This window comes from Betta splendens, chromosome 9 (genome assembly GCF_900634795.4).
Source record: "Betta splendens chromosome 9, fBetSpl5.4, whole genome shotgun sequence".
Classification (NCBI taxonomy): domain Eukaryota; kingdom Metazoa; phylum Chordata; class Actinopteri; order Anabantiformes; family Osphronemidae; genus Betta; species Betta splendens.
The window spans coordinates 20,284,076-20,304,969 of NC_040889.2; the positions used below are offsets into that span (position 1 = coordinate 20,284,076).

Genomic DNA, 20,894 nt, shown 5'->3' on the forward strand with positions numbered 1-20,894 from the left:
GTCCCATCTTTGGAAACGTGGCTCCTATATTGGTGCACTTCTGTTTTGGCACTCCCTGGTTGAGATAAAGCATCAAGTGATTCCTGGCAGTAAAGTCCCGATTATCAGGCACTGACGCAGTTGCTGGAGACCCTGAGGAGCAGGAAGCTTTCAGTCTTCTGCTTCTATCTTGGGGAACAGAGATACAAGTTGGCTGGAAGGACATCACTGGGTCAATGGACCGAGCTGATGTGTTGGGTGATAAGAAAGAGTATGGCTGTGACTTTATTAACAGGAGATGTCTAAAAACAAGAATCATGCCATTCTTATTCATTCTCTGACTTGCAGTAAAGTCCGTCCTTATTTCTGTGTTTAAGTTGGCAGTCAAATGGCTTGCACATTGCCTTCATTTCAAGTCATCCATCGCTGTGTAAGGACAACAACACTGAAACCAATACAGATTTAAAAACTGCTTCAGTACATGTTTATCAAGATCGTCTTTATATAACTAGATAATTAAACAGGAATGAATTGTTGGAACATGTCAAGTACAAAATTCTCCTATTTCATATTGACATACAAGTATTAAAAATTAAATTGGAAAAAATAGCTGGAAACTTAACTGAGAAATTTATTATTGGGCACTTGTTCAAATTTTTGTGGTTGGGACCTATGACCTTAGAATTTCTTTTTCTGCATAAATGAGAGGATGAAATAAGGGTGTGATATGAACATCTAATTCAAAACAGCTCTGTTATTACAGTGCAGCGTTTCATACCTAACTCACTCACTTTTAACTGGACAATGGAGATCCTTTAATTTTAGTTTCATATTTTATTCCACTTGTTTCCTTTGACTGATAAGTGAGAATGTGTTGAATGTTGAATGTGACACTCAGAACTGTAGAATAATATACATGCAAACTTATCTCCTAAGTATCTATGCCATCATAAAGCTCCAGCATGAATATCCAAGGCATGTTACTGTAATGCCCTTGCGTTGTCTCCCCTTTGATCTTACAGGAGAGTTTCTTGCAGTCGTTTTCAGGACTTCAAAGCCAATCAGGCTAATAAAGTCTCCCGCTGAGCTGGCCAGAATTTGCTCCAACAGGCCCTCTTAAATGTTCTGCGCAGCTTGTTTGAATCACTGTTCGCTCCCTGTGCTGTTGGAGGGAATTAAAGATGAATGGGGAGGAAGAAAAAATGCAAAATTAGATGTTTAGATAGTGTAAATGTGAGAGAGATAATGACAGAGAGGCAGGAGAAGAAAGGGGAAGTGTTTATGAGGATTAGTGCTTTTGTACTACTGTGATCAAACTCGTAATAACCCCACATTACTTCCCTCTATATATATTTATTTACCAGTACATAGGAAGGCAACCTTTCTCTTGTGGCAACTTGTGGTTTTAGCCGCAAACCCAAAGTCCTGCTTAGACAGCGGATTACAAAGGCTTCAGTGTGAGAGATGAAAAATGTCTGACATCACATTCGTGCTTTAAAGCCTTTGTTCTGTCCTCACTTCCTCATTAAGAACATACAATCTTTGTTTCCTGTAAGGAAAGACTAATGTCGCCCGCTGAAAGACGTAAATATCCTTCATTTGGGGCAGCTCTGGGTCAGCAGTAAATGAGTGTACATTTACTGTACACTGTCTCCTCCACGGAGCCATGTCTTCTCGGCATCCCAAGCTTCACATGTCATGTTTTACCAGAAGTTTAATCATAATGTAAAAATTCACCCTCAGCAGGAACTGCAGCGTCATCTTTGCAGGTGGCTTTTGCAGTTTTTTCCAGAGGTCTGCATCACTCCATGCTTAAAGCCCAAGGCTGGAGGCGTCTAACTGTATGTAACAAAGCTAAAAAGCCCAGGGGTCTCACCCTGGAGAGCTGCCTCTAGAAGTATGTATCACATTTCTTTATCTCATTTAATAACGACACTGAGTTAAATGCTCAGTGTGTTATATTTTAAAGTGTTGAGATGACACTTATCAAGACAACATGGACTCACAGACACACACAGAACTGAGAGTTGTCTTGAACGTTAGAAGAAGATGGATTTTATTACTGTGCATGTATTCATCTCTGAAGGCCATCCATACAAACCAAACACCAGCCTCAGACACATTTTGGATTAAGCCATGACGCTTCTTCTAGTTCTCACGAAAAAACTGCGTCAGACCGGAAACATGGTTTCAGGTTGATCTGTTATCAAAAGGCACAACAGACACAGGTGTGAACAGGTTCTGTACGTGTCTGCAGACACCGTCACAGTGGCTGTGACTTTTGGCAATAATCCCATGTAAAAATCCCAAAATGTGGCAATGCAATGTTGTTGTAAAGGGATGACGTTGCAATGAAGGTTAGTGTTAAAGTGGTTCCTCTCAGACTCTCACAGATCAGAATAATTACCTGCTTATTTTAAATTAAATGTTAGCACTTACTGCATGTCGTTGCAGTATTGTCTACAGTAAACCACCCAGTTGTGTAACTCCCACATCTATAACTGCAGGAATCAATGAGTTATTGAAAGTGGAAACTTAGATTAATATCCCACTTTATGGACGCACAGAGACGGAAATGGAGCGAGTTGAACTGCAGAGGTTGTGAAGCAAAGTCTATGTCAGCGCTGGGACGGCGAGTGTTCCTGGCTCGTTGTTCCTGGAGAACAAAGACGGAGCTGGTGACGAATAAACACGGATTCTGGTCCGAAATGTGCCAAACTCAGCCTGGAACCGTTCTGATCACTTCAGACGCGTCGCAATCGTAATTCTGGGTCTTGATAACAGCGCGAGTCTGTTCGCTGTCACTGAGCTATTTAAAATTGAGATTTAAACATCGGCCTCGCTCTGTCTGTGCAGTGAAACGTTTCCGACTGGCAGGGTTCAACCTTTCTCTATCAGTCCCAGAACATCAAGGACGGTTTCCAGCAGGCAGGTCTCCAGACATGAGCTGGGACGCGTGCGCCTCTTACTTTCGCTAACAGCTGAAAGAGGATGAGCATCGCCCTCATGTGCACGTACAGTTACTGTGTGTGCACATTCTGTTTGCAAATCAACATAACAGTGGTTAATGACGTACACGCCATGAGACATGACTGCCAGGCCCAAGCAGCTCAAAGCGCTTGTTCGACAAAAGGACCCTTTTTAATCCTTTAATAAATATTTTAGGTTCTTTTTTGCTTGATAATATATAAAATGAGAGTAAAGTAAACCCAGACTCATTAAGTGGGTCGAACAATTTCACCAACCTGGACGACGCTGGTACAAGTCATTCTGTAGCCCACAATTACGTCATGTGGCAAAATGAATAATTACCTATTTTGAAGGCACTTAAGAAACCCTGAACTAACGCTTAGAGGGACTGTCCAACAGAAATACTGACATGAGGAATCAGAACCGTAATCAAGCTGTTTGTCCGTTTTACTGGTCTCCACGGACCCAGAGTGTTCCAGCTGGTGTCCTGTTGGAGCCGTGCACAGAGTAACAAGTTCAAGTCATCACCAGGCAAACGCTGGCAGAGGAACAAGTGCTGCTCACAGAGCTGCGGTGACCAGTGTAAACATGCCCACCAGCTTGAAACCATTAGACTGGATGCTGTCAGATGCCCATCTTGGAGTCCCGCTCATGGGTGTAACCTCGCATTGAGAAACAAGGCCGTGAATATTCTGTTGTATCGGAGGCTGCACGAAGCACAGTTTGTCCGCAGGGACCGGACGAACCCACGTCTTCATGAGACGTTAATGCTCCTAATTAGCCCGCGACTGCATCGATTGTACTTTATTTATTATTCTGCCGCATTTTGGCTCAATGGTGCGATTTACAGTCAGCGTTCTCCGGCCGAGCGCTGGAAACAGCGGTGACGCAACCGAGCAGTGACGCTGCACAGGACCGCAAACGCGTCGCCTTCACACCGAGCCCGCGGCGGGCTTCGGTGCCGTGCGATGGAAATAACACTCCTCTCCGTTGAGCAACAGCAGTCCTGCGTCTCCGAGGCTGTTTGTCTTCTGCAGAAACCTTCTGAAAACAATCTGAACAATAATCATAGGAATCAGATGTGTAGTTACATATTCAGAGCAAAGTTTGTGCAATCGAGACTCACGTGTGAGATGCGGGTCCAGTGCCTCCACTGAGGGGTCGTAGCGGACGGAACATGACGCCGCCGCCCTTGATCGGTTCTGCAAGTTGGGGTCAAAGGCCAGAAGCCACATTTCTAAAGCTTTTTTCTGTTTGGGGTCAACGGGCGAGCGGGCTGCAGCTCAGCAGACGGAGGTGAGGGGCTCAGGTTCGAGGAGGCGGCCGGCAGGACTCGCATGCTGCGCTAATCAGCTGAACCAATGGAGAGTTCCAGATTGGAGGAATTAAAGTGTAATTTGCGAGGTTGCACACGTATTAAGCGGAAGCCTCCGGAGTATTGCGTCACGCGGTGATGAGGTGGCTTAAATAAAGAGAGCACAGATTCCACTGTTGGCTGTTTGCTCACACTGAATTATCCCGGAGAAGAGCGGCACGACGCCATTTGGCCGAAGTCACTGTCCCTCCTTCGTCATCTCTGTGTTGCTCTCGTCGCCTCGCGTTAAAACCGGTGACGCTTAATTACTTATTGTTTTGAAGCCTTTGATCGCACGGGGGTTAAGAAACTAAATGTTTGCAGCGATGCTGTTGTTTTAACATAAAATTAGAGTTTTTGTTCAATTGCAACAGGATTATTTAAAGAAAAAGAACTGCTTTTTTTTTTACGACAGCTTTGTTTTCTCCAAACTGTCCAACGGATCGTTCAACATGCGTCTGTTGGATCACACTGAACGTAAACCTCATATTTTATTTGTTTACGTGTTTTCCCAGCACATACTGTCCAGTGCAGAGAAACTCGCTTCGCTGATTGGATGATGTCTGAGGCTTGGACTAAATCAATCACCACTACATGTGTCACCGCACCGATTGTTTAATATTTCCAATGAGCCGAGGCCCGAAGTGCCAGCAGAGTTGTTAACGTTGAATTAGAGCAGCAAACGGCCGAGAAACACACAGTAACACACAGCTGGACCGGAGAAAAAGACCACGTAGTATATTATCACTCTAATTATTTACAAGGGCTGTTGTAGAAGTTAAACATTTGTATTTGACTCCTCGGGGAACAAAGCTCGCGGGGTCAGAGGTCAGTCGCTGCGTTGCAGTATCATAAGCAACGCTCACTCAGAACGACTGTTTCTGAAATATGACAAGCTCACGGTCGCACGTTCTCCTGCGTATGAGTCAAGAGAATCACACCAGCATCACTGAGGGTTCTTCCCGTCCTGTACTTATAAGGAGAAGCCAGTGGAGGCTGACATCACTCCTTCAGCTAACTGGATTTGGTCTGTCATACAAATTATGCTGACATCACAAGAGAAGTTCGATTCACACACATGCTGCTGTGAGATCATAGATTTTTGGCCCGTTGCACATGGTGCCTTGGTCTTTGATTCCACTTGACCCGTTCGATCTCCTGCCCGCTATTGTTTTACTCTGGGCGCGGCCGGAACAGTGTGAGATGGACGGGAGGGATGGCGTCTGAACCAAAGGGCCTCCGCGAGGCACCTCGTCACGTTTTGTCCTGTTTTACCAGAGAGGCCTCCGCCCTCGTGCGCTCACGTACCCGCGCAACACGCGGTCCGGTCCGAAATGTTTCTGCCGCAGCGGAGAGGAGAAACATTTTTGTGCGGATGATGTGAAGGCAGAGGGCTACAAAGGCCCCTCTGTCCCCTCCCGGCCTCTCAGACATGACTCAGCTGGGAGCGGGAGGTGGCGTCTCGTAGGAACCGGCCTCCCTGCGCTCCACGCCGGCGCCGCGGCCGCGGGAGGAGCGCATAAATCTGCGCGTCGACCCGGCGCCGCCCCGGAGACGCTCCGGCTGCAGGTGAGCCGACGTCGGACATCATCTGCGGCACCGGCAGCGCGAGCGGAGGCCGGCACCCAGAGATGGGGCTTTTACTGGGATCACGCACGTTTGTAACGGCCCACGTGACCCATCGCTGGTGACCCGATACGCGCATCAAGGGACGGTAACAAGGTCCACATGTGGTCACTTCCTCCCTGCGCTGCCCGGACGCGGGGGGGGGGGCATTAACGGGACTAGATAATGTATTGATTTACTCCCCGGAGGAAGGAGAGGGACACAAGCAGAGAAATGAAGACTTACAAGCTTCCTTGTGCAATAAGTTTGTTTGACGTCGGGCCGTGCATGAGTGAGCTGAGTGTTTCCTCCCTTCCTATTGTAAATCATGCAGCGTGACGTTGTCATTCCGTGAGACCTAACCCAGATCAAGCCAACAGAAGGAGCTGTTGTATCTTATGACCGTTTCGGGCTGATGCATTTGGCATTGACTGACATTCACACACACTAGAGACTGAGTTTTGCTAAATATTTAGTATATCGATTGCTTCATGTCAGGTGAGGAGGCGTTCGTCAGCCTCAGAACCAAATCTCTCATTGATCAGGTTACTGCTTATTCCCGGTTCTGTCCACGTGACAAAGTGGGACAAACATATAAAAAAGTATTTTATTTTAAAAAAACAAAACAAAACAGGAAGTTGCCATGTGTTTACAAACATGTCCCTTCAATCTTGGCTTTGTGTTGTTTGGCCTCGTTAAAAAACTACTGTGAATTATCCTGAGATGTCAAGTTGGTGCAGTGAGCTCTGGATCGCGCTCGTGAGCCGCATTCATCTGTCAGTAAAATTAATGTATTGTTTGTCACTCTCGGCACTGATAAACACCCACAATCCACTCGTTGATATTTTCCCATCCAGGCCATTTGGATCTAATTAAAGGCAGCATGTAAACAGTTCTTGTAATCTGGGAGACTCCGACGGAAACGCATGATTTATTGTTAATAATAAAAACACAGTATTAAACTGGATGGAATAAGCCAGCGATGTGCCCTCGGCATCAACCGTGCTGCAAATCACTCGCTACATCTGAAACAAGTACGAAGCAAGTTTCCCATGGATCCATACAAAGGGGCAACGTGAATTATTGACAATTGTTATTTAGGATTAGAGGCGCATTTTTCAAAACCATTGTGTTTGTTTATTGCTGTCTGGACCTTCTCTGTATGCGCTAGACAACACGCTTGAATAATACCCAAATGTGCCATATTTTGTGGTCTTTATGCGTCATTGTGGGAATCTGTCTCGAGATCACATGACGACAAAAACCACACCCATATGCTCCACTAGCTGCAGATACTAATGTGCTATATATGTAATAATAGTAGCAGTAATATATTACTATATGTAATAATTAGGATGCGTTACATATTGAATCTGTGTTTGGGTCATTAAACACAGAAGGCTCTAAGAGTAGAACCAGACCACAGCCAAGGCTTCTCTATCCAGGTTCTGGTCATGAACGATAGAGACAGTCAGATTAATTAGCGCAGTATTTCTCTTAAATCATCTCGATCCACTGCTCTTTAAAACTCTGTGTACACAGTAGAAAGTACACAAAGCATAAAACATGATTCATTCCTTCTGTGTTGTAGCTCCATCTACTGGTTAAAAGGCAAAATAGCCACCAGTCCTTCGGCAGGTTGGTTCACACTGAAGTACAACCTGTTGCTATGGCACAATAACCTCTTCATAGCGTGGAGTAGGTGTTCTTATTCTGATTCCTATTAACTCGACTCCGCTTTGCCGTGTTTCTTATGATCATGGCTTCTGTCCAACCACCACTAGAGGGCAGTGTGTCACCACTGGCTGAAGACAGAGGGCAACCAGGTGAGCTCTTCTCAAGGTCAGCACTGCACGGCCCGTTAATGCTGTGTGTGTGTGTGCAGGTGATGGGATCCAGTGTGTGCAGGTCTGGACCGAGCAGAGGAACAGGTGAAGGTTAAGCAGCGCCGCCGTGGACACGATGAGGGAGAGGTTACGCACACGTCTCGGAGAGGATCTGCAGGTCAACAAGTAGAAGTGCACCTCAGTTGAGTTGTTTTTAATATTAGTTTTCCAGTTATGGGAAGAAACGAGTTACTCGCCAGCACATCAAACAGCCCGCTCATAATACGGCGTCTTAATTCCACTCACATCAGCAGAGCGTACGGATGCCGTTGGCGGTGGAAGAAGACATCACTATTAATGAGCAGCTCACCGACACGCGCGCCGCGCACAGCGTGGCAGATAATGACAGAGAGACGGGTTCAGTGTGACTGGAGCGGGATCCGCAGTGGCTGCAGCACGCGCTCACGCGCCTGCAGACGCGCATGCACGCACGCACGCACGCACACGCATGCATGCATGCACCCACACACAGACACACACACACACACGCACACACGCTCATACAATCCATCTCTGAACTCATCCATGAGAAAAGGATCTGAGCTGAGTTAGCCGCGCAGACACACACACACACACACACACACACACACACACACCGAACGGCTGAGCCGCCATTGGTCGGCGTCTCTCCACCCCACCGCGGGAGTCTCTGAGGGGTCTGCTGCAGTGCTCTGCTCCAGGGGCCTGGAAACGCTGGAGCGAGCCATTTTCCCCCCCTCTCGCTTCTATTTTAGGGCTGTATATCGAAGATCCACAGCCTCCCTCATTTTCCACAGTTCCCCGGCAATACTGGTTCCCAGCGCGCCGTGCTGAGAAGCCCGGCTTTCGATCCGCACGCTGTGCAGACTAGGCCCGCGGACAAAGGCAGGCAACGCGATACTGCCGAGACAACAGGAATCTGTGCAATAAGCTGGAGAGGACGGAGGCGCTGCGCTGCTGCAGGGCCCCGGAGCAGCGACCCAGAGCTCAGCCAGCCATGTAGGCTCAGGCCGCAGCTGAAAGAATTTGGACAGGACCCTTCATGCAGCCCATCCCCCCCTACGGGAAGACATGATTTAGCTAGTGCGCTCCCAAGCGGGGAAGGAATCCACAACCGGGGCCCCGCCGCTCTCACGCCGAGCCCGAAGGTCCAGCTCACGTCATCGCGGGAAATCATCCGATCTGCCGTCGACAGGAAATTAATCAGTCACGAGCCCAAGTCGCCCTACACCGAGATAATACAGCATGCGGTGATGCAAAAGCATTCAATTTAAATGATGTCCCGCATTTGAACCCGGCGTCTAGGAGGCCGGTCTGCATCACAGTTCACTGGGGCTATTTAGAGCTCCCTCTACATATCACAGGGGTGTTACACCTGAGGGAGAACGCTGCACAAAGAGAGACAACGGGAAGGTTGTTTACGCCGCCGCTAATTCCTGAACACGTGCACGGCTGCAGTTCAGATGCGGGACATGCGTGTGGGATCCTAATGCGCGGAGGAGCCGATGATCAGGAGAAACACGATCCGTGGCTCCGAGAGGGGCCTGGGACCGTGACATGTTATTTACAGTATAATAACTAACAGAAATGAGGATTTAGTGCGATATTAGTTGGCTGCGTGTTGCAGGGGACTCATCGGTGTCATCAGCGACAGGGAGGCTTCTTCAACCTCAGTCCTGGAGTAAAACACAGGAGTATCTGCCCACATTCATAAAATAGAGGGAGGTCCCTAATTCCACAATAGCCTATAGGGCTTCAGATTCATGTAGGAACCTGTCAGGAGGAAGAAGCATGTTTATGAATGAACAGGCTACATCTCTGCCCGAGTTCAGTGTGCAGTGTGTTCAGCAAGCGGCTGGATGGGGAGACCTATGGGATGCGGGAGCATCATTGTGCCTCAATGTGCCCCAGTGCGTTTTTGTGCGTTTTTTTACGTGGGGGAGGGGGGGGGGGGGGCTCCAATAAAGTTTATATTTATATCATATTTGTGTGATTCTTGCCGTTTTGGGGCCGTGCGGCTGCGGTGGCCTTGGGAAAGTTTCCACTCCCCCCCCACCACCACCCCCCCTCGGCCGCCGGCTCGCGCCGCTGATTGACGGCGTCCGTTTTCTGATGTTTTGGACGTAACTTCTCTACCTCCGCGGCCTCAGAGACGCCTATTCGGCTTATTGATAGCGCCGAGCGCCAGCGGGCATTAGAACAGCGAGCGGCCATCTGCCAGCCTAGCGAACTAGCAACCCCACCAGCTGCAGTCGCAAAACGCCCTACAAAGCAGGACATGCATGCAGCTTCTGACGTCTGCGGCCACACTGCGCTACAAAGCCCAGAAAAAGCAGGAGCGGAAACAATGAGAATCACGCTCATAGACGCCGCATAGGTCCGCGACCAGCAAGTTTTCGAGGGGAGCGTGTCGTTAAGTGCACATCAGTTCATTTCGGATGACCGGTGTGTATGATTATTTTTCCACGGTGAAAAAATATACATAAAAAGACTCATGCACGGGCACTTTAATACCCCGACATGGCGACGGCAAGAAACGGGAGAGAGCTTTTTACTATTCTGGAGACGAGCGCGGACGCAGAAAGCGGCACGGCGTGCGACGGCCGAGACTCCCCGCTTAATCTTTCAGCCGATGTGAAGTGGTTCGAAATTCCGTACCGAAAGCCCGACTCGGACGAGGAAGACGGAGAGCGCGAGGAGGAGGAGGACGACGACGACGGCGGCGGCGGCGGCGAGGGGGAGAATGGATTCGCGGCCGCGGCGGCGACGACGGCGGCGGCGGCGGCGGCGTCGGACGCTGCGGACGCGGCCAGCTTCATCGCGGGAGGAGGCTGCAACATAATTTTGGTGACTGGTAGCAATGGGGTCGCGCACGACGAGGAGGAGTACGCGGAGGACTGTTATTATTCTGTGTCCACCAACTGCTCCGACGCCACCTCGAACGACTCGGATATTGATTTCTCGGATTTGGAGGAGGAGGAGCGCAGGAGCTTTTTCGGCTTTGAGGACGACCTGGACGAGGACTGCACGTCTCCCGACTTCTGGGGCGAGCCCGACCAGGTGATCGCAATCGAGCCGTTCTCCGCCGCCAGTGGCCCTCAGCACTCGCTGGGGGACGACGCCGACACCCGTGACTATTTCCGGATACTCTTCCCAGATTCTCTTTTTGAACACATGGTAGAACAAACAAACAATTACGCCCTCTATCGGCAACGGAGGAGCGGGAAGTCCGACCCCCACTGGCACCCCACCGACGTGCGGGAGATGAGGGCGTACGTGGGGCTGAACGTCCTCATGGGCATCAACCAGCTTCCGGACGCCGGCATGTACTGGGCCAGCGACATCTTCATCGGCAACGCCGGCTTCAAGAAGACCATGACGGCCCGGCGCTTCGAGAAGCTCACGCAGTACCTGCAGCTGTGCGACCGCGAGGCGGAGCCGGCGCGCGGCGAGCGCGGCTACGACGGCCTCTTCAAGATCCGGCCGCTGCTCGACGTGGTGGAGAACACCATGTGGGACGCGTACGCGCCCAACCGCTGTCTGACCGTGGACAAGTGCGCCGTGGTCACGAAGGGGCGCTTCTCGCCGACCCAGTACATGCCGTCCGGGCCCCTGCGGAAGGGGCTCACCGTGTGGATGCTCTGCGACGCCCGCTCGGGCTACTGCCACCGCGCCAAGATCTTCGTGGGCAAAGCCGGCGAGGACGAGGCCGCCGCCTCGCTGGGCTACAGGGTCGTGACCTCCCTGGTGCGGGGCCTGGAGGGCCAGTACCACCACCTCTTCATGGACAGCTTCTTCACCTCCGTGCCGCTGCTGCAGAGGCTGCTGAGGGACGGCCTGTACGCCTGCGGGCCCACCCAGCCGGGCCGCCGGGGGTACCCGGAGGTGCTGCGCCCCCGCAACGTGGGCAAGCTGTGCCAGGGCGAGTTCTACCAGTGCCAGCGCGGCAACCTGGTGGCCACGGTCACGCGGGACGTCAAGGCGGTCAGCTGCCTGTCCACCAACTCGGCGCCGGGCATCGTGGGCATCAGCCCGGGCGGGCAGCAGGGCGACGGCGGCGGCGACGGCGAGGGGGACGGCGACGGCGCCGAGAGCCCCGGCGGCAGCTTCGGCGTGCCGCGACCCCTGCCCCTGCTCCTGTACCAGGAGAACATGAGGGGGGTGGACCTGTGCGACCAGCTGAGGGAGTGCTACCAGGTCGGCAGGCCCTGCAAGAAGTGGTGGCGCTACTTCCTGTGGTTCTACGTGAACCTGTGCATCGTCAACGCCTACATCGTCCTGAGGGAGAGCCGGGGCGGCGCGCCGCCCGCCGGCTTCAACGGCAAGCAGTTCACCCAGCGCCACTTCCGGGTGCGCCTGGCCCAGCAGCTGATCGGAGACTACCAGGGCGCGCGGGGCATGGAGCGGGCGGCCAGGAAGCGGCACGCGGACTCGCCCATAGAGTACGGACACCGGCTGGAGCGCATGTCGGAGCGCTCGCGCCGCTGCAGGAACTGCACCAACAAGGGCCTGCGACACGAGAGCGTGTTCGGCTGCAAGATATGCAATGTCCACCTATGCAGGGGAGGCTGCTTCTCTGAGTTTCATAAATGAGGCTGAACTGGTTTTGGTTTTATATCCTTTGTGTAATCCGATAATTTGTGTCAAGGGGTTTTTTTAAGCAGAAAACAATTTGTAATTCCAAAGGCTGCCACTGCAAGTGCACAATATAGTCCCACACTTTATGTAGAGCTAGTTTTAGAATAGAAGTATTATTGCACGTAAAATAGAGAAGACAAACAAAGAAACTGTAGATTATTTGAATTAGTGTAGAATGTTTGGGCGCCATGCCTTCTGTAACACTGACTGAATTGCCTTGTGTCACTTTTTTATACGTCTAAAGTGCGTTGACGATTTTATATGAGAAAGAGTAAATACAACTTTTCTGCACTCACAACAGATCAGAAAATGTTTACTATTAAAAGTTTATCTCTCTCTTTTTTCCAAAATAAAGTTTCATGAAGATGAAGTCGGCTCAAATCCCTTTTGGTTTTTGTGTTATTGAAGGACGTTGGAGACCAGCACAATAAAATTACTATTAAGGAAAAACAATGCGAGCGTAAAATAAGCGCGCTGCTTCAGATTCAGTGGCTTCTGGTGCTTTACATGAAAGTCTGCGTCTCTGGACCTTCAAGGGGACACAGCTTGGAGCAATTAGCGAGTAGAAAAAGCCCCTCGGTCCTCTACAGCCAGCAGACCTCGCGATGCCATTTCTTCCTCCAACCACACCGCGCACAGAGCCATCTGTGGCCCTGTTAGAGTCCAAACCCAAAAAACGGTGCTCGTCACTGACGTGATCCAAAATAGCAGAAAGATGACAGATTTTTCATGACCGACACAGCGGAGAAAGGGTGAGGATGTTCATTTGTATTGTGTTTTAGTTGGGCCTGCTATAAATGATAAATGGTACCATACTGTGGAGTGCTTTGTTGTTACCGGGCTGCACACAGGCAGAGTTAGGCCATTTCAGCGGGTCAGACTCGCCGTCTCCAGTCTCTCTCTCTGAAGTCTCTCTCCCTCTCTCTCACACCATCTCTGTCGGTCTCCCTCCTCAGGCTCTGCTGCACCATCCTACACATTCACACACACACACACACACACACACACACACACACACACACACACACACACACACCCTCCCTTTCCCTCCAGCCCGCTCGCTCGCTCGCTCTGTTCCTCTCCCTCAGACGTTCCCCAGCTGGGAGAGGGTTAGTCAACTGGACGCCCATCCTGCTGATCTGTGGGAGCCCCTGTGGGGAGTTACTATGGCAACCGTGGCCGATGAAGACAGGGAGTTGCCTGCAGGCCCCGCATGGTTGTCATGGTGCTCGCTCTGGCTACAGAAGTGGGAGGTGCCGGAGGCCACGCCTCCCTACCCCCTCTCCAAAACCAGTATGCGTGTGTGTGCGTCTGTGTGCGTCTTTGTGTGCATGCATGTGTGTGTGTGTGTGTGTGTGGGAGCTGGCGGGCTGCACACTGTAGACGGAGCCCGGCTGCTTACCATGCAGGCTCTTCTACAGCGCAGCCCAGACCACGACTGCTGCTGCTGCCAGTAGTGAACCAAAGCGCTGCTCTGGAGACGTCTTCATGCAGGTGTAGGATTCAGGGATTACAGAGATCTGTCACATCGCGACCTACATCACTACCGATCATACTGAGCGCTTACTTCCTATTTGTTGACGCTCATAAGCCACACGGCTGTTCTGCGCAAATAGTGCAGGTGTAGGAGGACGGATTAGCTAAATTTGTACAGTGTGGCACAGCAAATTTCTGATCTGCTCTATTCAAGCAAGCAGTGTTTACACAGCGTATTCCACGTGTATCAAGCTTCTGTTGAGTTGTTTTGGTAATTTTCAGTGAGTCTGGACCAACATAGTGATTTCCATACAACGTGTTTCCACTTACACATGATACACAACAAAGTCAACAGCAACAGAGGTGAGACGAAATACGAGTGCAAGTTTTCTTTTCCAGCGTGTGCCTCCACACCGTTGCTTGTCACTGTGGTGAGTAAGACATTGTACTATTTGGTCCGAACGTGAAATCATCAGGGCCGGCGTGTGCTGAGTCAGAAAGCGTTCCCGCTCCGCTTCTCAGGGTAGGTGGGAGCGCCGTGTGTGTGTGTCACAACAGCCCATCTAATGTGTCCAGGATGTATCCCAAGCATTAAATGTTCACCCCTCAACACGTCCCCCCTCCTGGGCAGGGAAAGGTCCCTCGGTGTCTGTCGGGAGCACGGGCCTGGTTTCACTTAAGACCGGCTGGCTGGGCAACACATGTCTTATTCGCATCATGAATGTGCCTTTGTTCAGCGCTTTACTCTTGTTGCAAAACGAGTCCACAAGGCGAAGGATGAGCGTGAGAAGCCCCTAGCAGCTAATTCTCAGCTCCCACAGATTCAGGCTGAGCCTCCGCTGCAGAGCGGTAAGCTTCGTTAGTGGCGGTCGTGATTGTGGAGGCAGCGAAACACTTATTAAAAGCAGAGCCTTTAAATAATAAGCGTCTAGCGCAGATGGAAAAATCACCAGAGATGAGGTGGTGTTGAGTAAATTCCCAGACACCGAAACGGTGTGAAACCGCGTGCTGCACTCAGGCGTCCTCTACGCAGGCAGCTTCCGGAACCAGATGGATCTCCTGGGCCTCTGCTGTTGCTGTGTATGCGGTGAACCCAGCAGGACGACCAGAGGGAGTCTGACCTCTTGGTCTCTCGTCAGAGTCACCTGTCGACAAACGCGATTGTTAAGACTCAGGGAACACGCTAATGTCTGCCTTTCCCTGAACATGCAGGCTGGGATGTAATGTGACAGTTTCCTACATGTCTCTTTATTAGTATGTGGGCTGCCCGGTGCGGCCCCTCCCCCCCGTCCCGCTGTACCGCCTACAGCCACTGTGTGGCGCTGTGGGTCAGCCAACTCTCTAAATGACCCCTAAGTTCACGAGTTTCTCACTTTGCATCACTTTTTACCAGTTCACGGTGAACTGAAACTGAATCGCTTACTGAAAGTATTAAAAATTTAACAGTTCATCAAAAGCATCACGTGACACCGAGCTGCATTAACAAGCTTTGCATATTAATATGCGCGATGTGGTCAGCAGACGGCGACGGCACCTTGAGTCTGTACTCGAGTTTCATCATGCTGCAGTTGAAGAAGGTCGGAGGGAGCCGTGGAGGGATGCGGAGCACCTTGGTGACAGAATGACTGGTCCCCGCAGGAACCGAGTCCCCCGTTGCGAAGAGGGTGTCGCTGGCGTGCACGATCCTGTGCGACTGGGCCACAAACGTCTGCTTCTCACGCAGGTACAGTCTGGGCGTCAGCGCGCACGCCGAGCTGTTGAGGAGTTCCACGGAGACCCCCAGCGCCTCGCCTGTTCTCATCGATACACATAGACAACACGTTGGCGGCTCCAAGGCGTCGTTCAGATCCTCGTCTCACGTGGCTTTACCTTGTTTCACCCCCATTTTCTCAGAGGTAACATTCATAGTGACCGTCCCGCGGCCCAGGAAGGAAATCCTGCTCGCACACTGTGGCTCCTGTCAGGTAAAAGTGTGGTGTGTCAGGAGTGTTAGCGCGTAATAGTGCAACGACTGATCAAAGTCCCACCTTAAGTCCGATGATGATCATCTCCGATCGGGAGGCGAAGGGGAAGTCCGACTTGGTCAGAAACGGGAGCTCGGCTTTGGTTTTGTGGACGAGCCAGATGGTCTGAGTGAGCTGCGCTCGCACGCTGTACGTGACGCGGCCCCATTTCCCCCGATAGGACGACGGCATGTCCCTGGAAGACGCGAACACAAGGAGGTTTTCCAGCAGCAGGCAAACCAGCGTGTGAGACGAGTAACGCGGGCGGGTGGGTCGGAACACGCACACGTCGGGAACCACGAAGCTGAACGGGTACACGCTTCTTCCAGAGCGGATGATTTCAGAACCTGTCAAAAGGAGACAATTTAGTGTTTGAACAGTCACCACGTGAGCATGAATCCAACCCACTAACCATCCCCTTTGTTTTTGTCCTGCAGAATAACATGCTCAAACTTGAAGTACTCCTTCTTGTCGCTGTGGAGCACTGTGCTCCGTCCTCGCTGCTCGGGCCAGGTCACCTTGGCCTTTCCTTTGGCCCGGACCACAAAGCGCTGCGCTGTGGTCTCCTTGCTGCTCACCACAGTCACTCGTCCGGAGAGAACGTCCCCGGGTGAGAAGGTGCCTCGCTCGTTCACCTTGTCGTACTCTAAGGAGAGGTGTTTCACGGCCATGGTGGTGCGGACCGGCGGTCAGAGCCGGGCCTGCGTGTTCTGGACAAGGCCGGCGTCTGTCCTGTCGTATCTGTTCCTCTCACAGGACCACGTGACGCGGCGGCACCGGTGTCACTTTCACAGAGGTAACTCTAGACCGAAGCCTTGGAAGCTACACTAGGTTAAATGCAAGTCCTGCAAGTCATCAGTTATGTTTGGAAAAGAGCAACAAAATGATGCTGAAATGTTTATTATCTGCAGAGCATCTTGTGCTCGGAGCACATAAACAACCAGTAAACGACCCAGAACAGGCCGGCTGGGATGTAATGTGACAGTTTCCTACATGCCTTTTTACTATCATGCCTGGTGCGGCCCCTCCTCCCCGTACTTGTGTACCTCCTACCGCCACCGTGTGGCGCTGTGGGTCAGCAAACTCTAAATGACCCTGGGGTTCAGGAGAGTTTCTCACTTTGCATCTGCTTGAGGACATTCCAGAGACATTCTTTTTAATGAGATCCTTTAATGTCCTTGGTGCAGATACACTTAAGGATGTGACCCAGCTTCACTGAGGTCATGGCAGGAAACGTCAGTGAGCTGAACCCTCTCCACTGGATCCAGCCAGCTACCAAGCCTCCTACAGGGCCTCTATGAACGGATGGGTCCTGTTCTCCCACTCCTGCTCAGCTCTGATGAGGTTGAACGCAGGCGGGGGAGGAACCTTATTTTGATAGGCATATCATGTGGCCAATCACATGCAAGGACAGACTAGGACCACGCTATCATGAATCTGAAGGTGGCGACTGTGTTGGTACAAGCTACGTGCACAGAGCAAGGAGGGATTTGCATCATATAGGAGACATGTACTGTAAGAGACAGATGTGTAAGATACAAGCATAAGTCAGAGGAGGGCCAGCAACAACACAGACAGATGGGCGGTTCTTGGAAGTCTGGCTGGAGAGAGAGAGCGCGTGAGCCCAGTTGCCCTCAGGGCTGTGATTCTGTGTATACTCCTTCATGCCCTGCTGCTTTTCTATCCCTGCCCTACAGTGCATGCCGCTGATTACCTTGATCAGGTGAGTTCAGTCAGTCAACAGCTGGAAAAGCCGGGACACACAGCTGGGACATGGATAGATGGGAATCTAGCAGGGAAGTGGCCCAGTGGAGCAGAATTGACCCCCACCCACCCAGGTACAGAGGTTTGATTCACGTGTAAAACAACAGTAAACTTTAAAATAAAAAAATGATGTCCTGAAATCCTGAAAATAAGGAGAAGATGCAGGCAAGAGGATCCTACAGCAGAACCTAAATGAAATATCTCCTGAGGCATCTCACACGTTGAGACCAAGAGGAGGAGCAGAAGAAGAGAGCTTCAGCTGAGGACCGGACAAACGGCCGCCCCTGTGTCTGCAGCTGTTGCCGTGACAACTAAAGTCTTCGACCAGCGGCTGCGCTAGGCCAAGTAAAGGCTTCTCATAACTCTGGGTTCTGCTCCTCCCTCTGCCGGCTTTCTGTCACAGTGGCTTCTTTCTCTTCATATTTTGACTCTAAATTAACCTGTTGATTTAATTTATATATATATATACTTTATATGTAATATATATAATATATATATATATATATATATATGAATAGATAAAATTAAAGAATAATATTTGAAATGATTTGAAAAAGACAAAGTCACATTCCTAATTTGTTTGTAATTTAATATTTTATTTCATTAGCTTATTGTTATGTTTTTTTCAGAAATGTATATGTTAAAAATTGAAAAAATAAAGTTAAAAAAAATCACAATTCTTCAACTTTGAACTCTGAACTAAAAAAGTGCTACTGCATGGCAGGTTTGGGTTTCTTAAGCAGAATAAATGTCATGACCTTATATACAATAATATCCTTCATGTGGTATTTGCAGTGTGTGGATCTAAGGTAGAACACAGCGCGTATTACACATCGACGTCTCTTTACAGGTCCACCAGAGTCCTGCTGCAGGTGAGACAGTGTTAGAGTTGTCAGTGTCAGTAGGGGTGTGGGTACAGAGTGTATGTCTTATAGGAAGGTGGGGAATCCACTGGTTGGAACGCTGCCTGCTGCGGTGTGGCGCTCCAGTCCTCTTGGTTTGGGATCTCATACGCTTCTGGTTCAAAGCTATAAGGAGGGGGTTGTCTTGGAACACCCAGCGTAGGGAGGACGACGACAGGAACTTTGACCTCTAGGTCTGAAGCACATTTGATGTTCAGATGGACCTGTGAAAAAACACAGTGGAGTTAAGTTTTCCATAACTCCTAATGAATGTTTATATTGAATCATAATTCGAATGACTTTGCTGTTGGTGTTACCTTCAGCCTGTACTCCAGCTTGATGATGGAGCTGTTGAGGATGGAGGGAGGCAGGTCTGCAGGGATGCTGATCAACCTGGTCACGGTCTCGCGACTGGAGGAGGCTACGGACGCCAGCTTCTCCTTTTGGATCACATTGGGTCGAACCGTTCTGGTTCTCTGGGCAATGAAGCTCTGTTTCTCATACAGTGTGATCCTGGGCTTCACTGAACGAGATGAGTGGTTGAGGATATCGACTGTGACCTGGAGAGCCTCCCCTGTTGAGGGATGGAAGGTTTGAACATTAGTTTCCAGATTATAGTTTTTGACTATATTGTACTGGTGTATAACGATAATTGAAAAGAGAGTATCACTGCATGACAAAGGCCACTCATTCATACATTATTGTTTGACCCGCGGTGAGAGTAGAGTAAATGAAGCCACCGTTTCCTTCATAGGACATTGTAATTAAACTAAAATTATTTGAATTGAAAATGCAGGACTCCAGCCCGGCTGTGTTTCTGCTGTCCATTGTTTATCCAGCCAGCCAGAGCTTCCTCTGTTCCCGGTCACCTGACCTCCCACACCCACTTCCAGATCCCTTCACGGTTCCCTGACAGCGGCTCCACTGCTGCTGTGTTTTGGTTTGCTAATGTTTTTACCAGGCCGCCTTTAGCCTGCCCTGGTTCTGGGTTCATGTCCTTCATGCTCGCCTTCTATTGAGACTAGTGTGCATCTGGTGTTGGTGAAACAATGAAGGTGGTGAGTCTGAAAGAGTACAGTACCTTGACTGAAACCCATCCGCTGGGTGCGAACATGCATTGAAATGGTTCCGGAGCCAAAAACTTTGATAGTTTTATCCTTGGAATCCTGTTGAGGTTCCTAAAAGAGCAGTCCCCACTTTAAACGAATGCAGGTAGATTCTGCTAAGACATCATACATTACATAATTATACGGTAACATTCCTAAAATAAGTGTTTCTTACCATGAGTCCAGAAATATTCATATCTGTTTTGGATGTAAATAGGAAGTAGGCTTTGGCGCTTTTCATCAACTTCAGTGAGTGTTTAAGCTCTGCCTTCACCTTGTGAACTATTTTTCCTGTGGGGCTATTGAAAGATGATGGGATGTTCCTGTGAATTTGACAGAAAGTGTTAAAAAAGACCTAAAAAGAAACAAATCGTGAATGTATAATGGGTAAAGAATAGGCACCTGTCAGGAATCTGGAAGACAAATGGAAAAATATGTCTTCCTCTGTCAATGACCTCAGTGCCTGAGAAAGAATTACTGTTAATAACAGACTACAGTATGATCATATAGCATAATAATTATTATACTAATCAAATACCTTACCATCTTGTCTTGATTCTCTTACGATGTGCTCTTGAATATTATAATATTCCTCCTCAGCCCAGTAAATGTGTTGTTGGTTGCCATGATCTTCACGCCAGCAGACCCGAGCTTTTGCTTGCGCTATAAAAACGAGCGACTGGATTTTGGTTTGCTTGGAAACCTCCACGATGATCCGTCCGTTGATGGTATCTCCGTTTGTGAAAGTGTTCTCGCTGTTGACTGCATCATATTCGATTGAGAAATGTTTAACGGTCATGTTCCTCAGAGAAATAACCTGCACAAACAACATAGACCTTCTCACACGGCGGCTCTGTCCTGTTTATATCCTAGCTCTACTGTAGCATGGGAATCTTGTTAAACCTGTTTGTCGCGTGTCGCACTGTGTTGACAGGTGAGAGATGCGGTCAGAGTGGAACATGCATCCAGTCTGCTGAACCATCAACAGGGTAATACATGAAGGAGAGCACACTAAAAGATTCAGCTCCTGACAACCAGTGATCTTTTATATTCAAGATCACTTAAACTGTCTTAATAATAATAATTTATTTTGTAACTATACGTAAATATTTAAGTCACATCGGGTCTAGCATGTTAGGGTTTCTATACAGTTCTTTTAGATATTTTTTTGGGCAAAAACAGAACTTGTAGTTAAAATGGTTTATGAGTTAGGATCAAGGAATTTAATATGT

The 20,894-nt window shown here is 49.7% G+C and overlaps 3 protein-coding genes across 4 annotated transcripts; 1 reads left to right on the forward strand and 2 right to left on the reverse strand.

Annotated features, from left to right (window-relative positions):
* Positions 1-10,293: 10,293 nt before the first annotated feature.
* On the forward strand, positions 10,294-12,366 carry LOC114862859 (piggyBac transposable element-derived protein 4-like). The gene is made up of 2 exons (XM_029163593.1): positions 10,294-10,427; positions 10,632-12,366. The coding sequence occupies exons 1-2, from the start codon at positions 10,294-10,296 to the stop codon at positions 12,364-12,366; spliced, it is 1,869 nt and encodes a 622-aa protein (XP_029019426.1).
* A 1,821-nt stretch (positions 12,367-14,187) lies between these two features.
* On the reverse strand, positions 14,188-16,652 carry LOC114862725 (arrestin domain-containing protein 3-like). Of its 2 annotated transcripts, XM_055511927.1 has the most exons (6): positions 16,303-16,652; positions 16,177-16,237; positions 15,915-16,086; positions 15,757-15,844; positions 15,422-15,678; positions 14,188-15,032 (listed from the first exon to the last, which is right to left on the reverse strand). In XM_055511927.1, the coding sequence occupies exons 1-6, from the start codon at positions 16,559-16,561 to the stop codon at positions 14,913-14,915; spliced, it is 957 nt and encodes a 318-aa protein (XP_055367902.1). In that variant the 5' UTR covers positions 16,562-16,652; the 3' UTR covers positions 14,188-14,912. The 2 variants fall into 2 exon arrangements, with proteins under 2 accessions (XP_055367902.1, XP_055367901.1); XM_055511926.1 differs by having other exon boundaries at positions 15,915-16,237.
* Positions 16,653-18,235: 1,583 nt separating this feature from the next.
* On the reverse strand, positions 18,236-20,831 carry LOC129604623 (arrestin domain-containing protein 3-like). Its single transcript, XM_055511885.1, has 6 exons — positions 20,206-20,831; positions 20,065-20,125; positions 19,838-19,985; positions 19,638-19,734; positions 18,874-19,130; positions 18,236-18,780 (listed from the first exon to the last, which is right to left on the reverse strand). Exons 1-6 carry the CDS (start codon positions 20,492-20,494, stop codon positions 18,553-18,555), a joined length of 1,080 nt encoding a protein of 359 aa, XP_055367860.1. The 5' UTR covers positions 20,495-20,831; the 3' UTR covers positions 18,236-18,552.
* Positions 20,832-20,894: the final 63 nt, after the last annotated feature.

What these genes read in the sequence shown, in the direction of transcription:
- LOC114862859 (XM_029163593.1), top strand. Translation starts at nt 10,294, where the DNA reads ATGGCGACGGCAAGAAACGGGAGAGAGCTTTTTACTATTCTGGAGACG. An exon ending in GTGAAGTGGTTCGAAATTCC is followed by an intron (nt 10,428 to 10,631) that starts GTACCGAAAGCC and finishes GGTGACTGGTAG; the next exon opens with CAATGGGGTCGCGCACGACG.
- LOC129604623 (XM_055511885.1), bottom strand. Translation starts at nt 20,494, where the DNA reads ATGTTGTTTGTGCAGGTTATTTCTCTGAGGAACATGACCGTTAAACAT. An exon ending in GCGGATGGGTTTCAGTCAAG is followed by an intron (nt 19,131 to 19,637) that starts GTACTGTACTCT and finishes ATCCCTCAACAG; the next exon opens with GGGAGGCTCTCCAGGTCACA. An exon ending in AGCTGGAGTACAGGCTGAAG is followed by an intron (nt 18,781 to 18,873) that starts GTAACACCAACA and finishes GTTTTTTCACAG; the next exon opens with GTCCATCTGAACATCAAATG.
- LOC114862725 (XM_055511926.1), bottom strand. Translation starts at nt 16,561, where the DNA reads ATGGCCGTGAAACACCTCTCCTTAGAGTACGACAAGGTGAACGAGCGA. An exon ending in TGATCATCATCGGACTTAAG is followed by an intron (nt 15,845 to 15,914) that starts GTGGGACTTTGA and finishes TTTACCTGACAG; the next exon opens with GAGCCACAGTGTGCGAGCAG. An exon ending in GAAAATGGGGGTGAAACAAG is followed by an intron (nt 15,679 to 15,756) that starts GTAAAGCCACGT and finishes CGATGAGAACAG; the next exon opens with GCGAGGCGCTGGGGGTCTCC.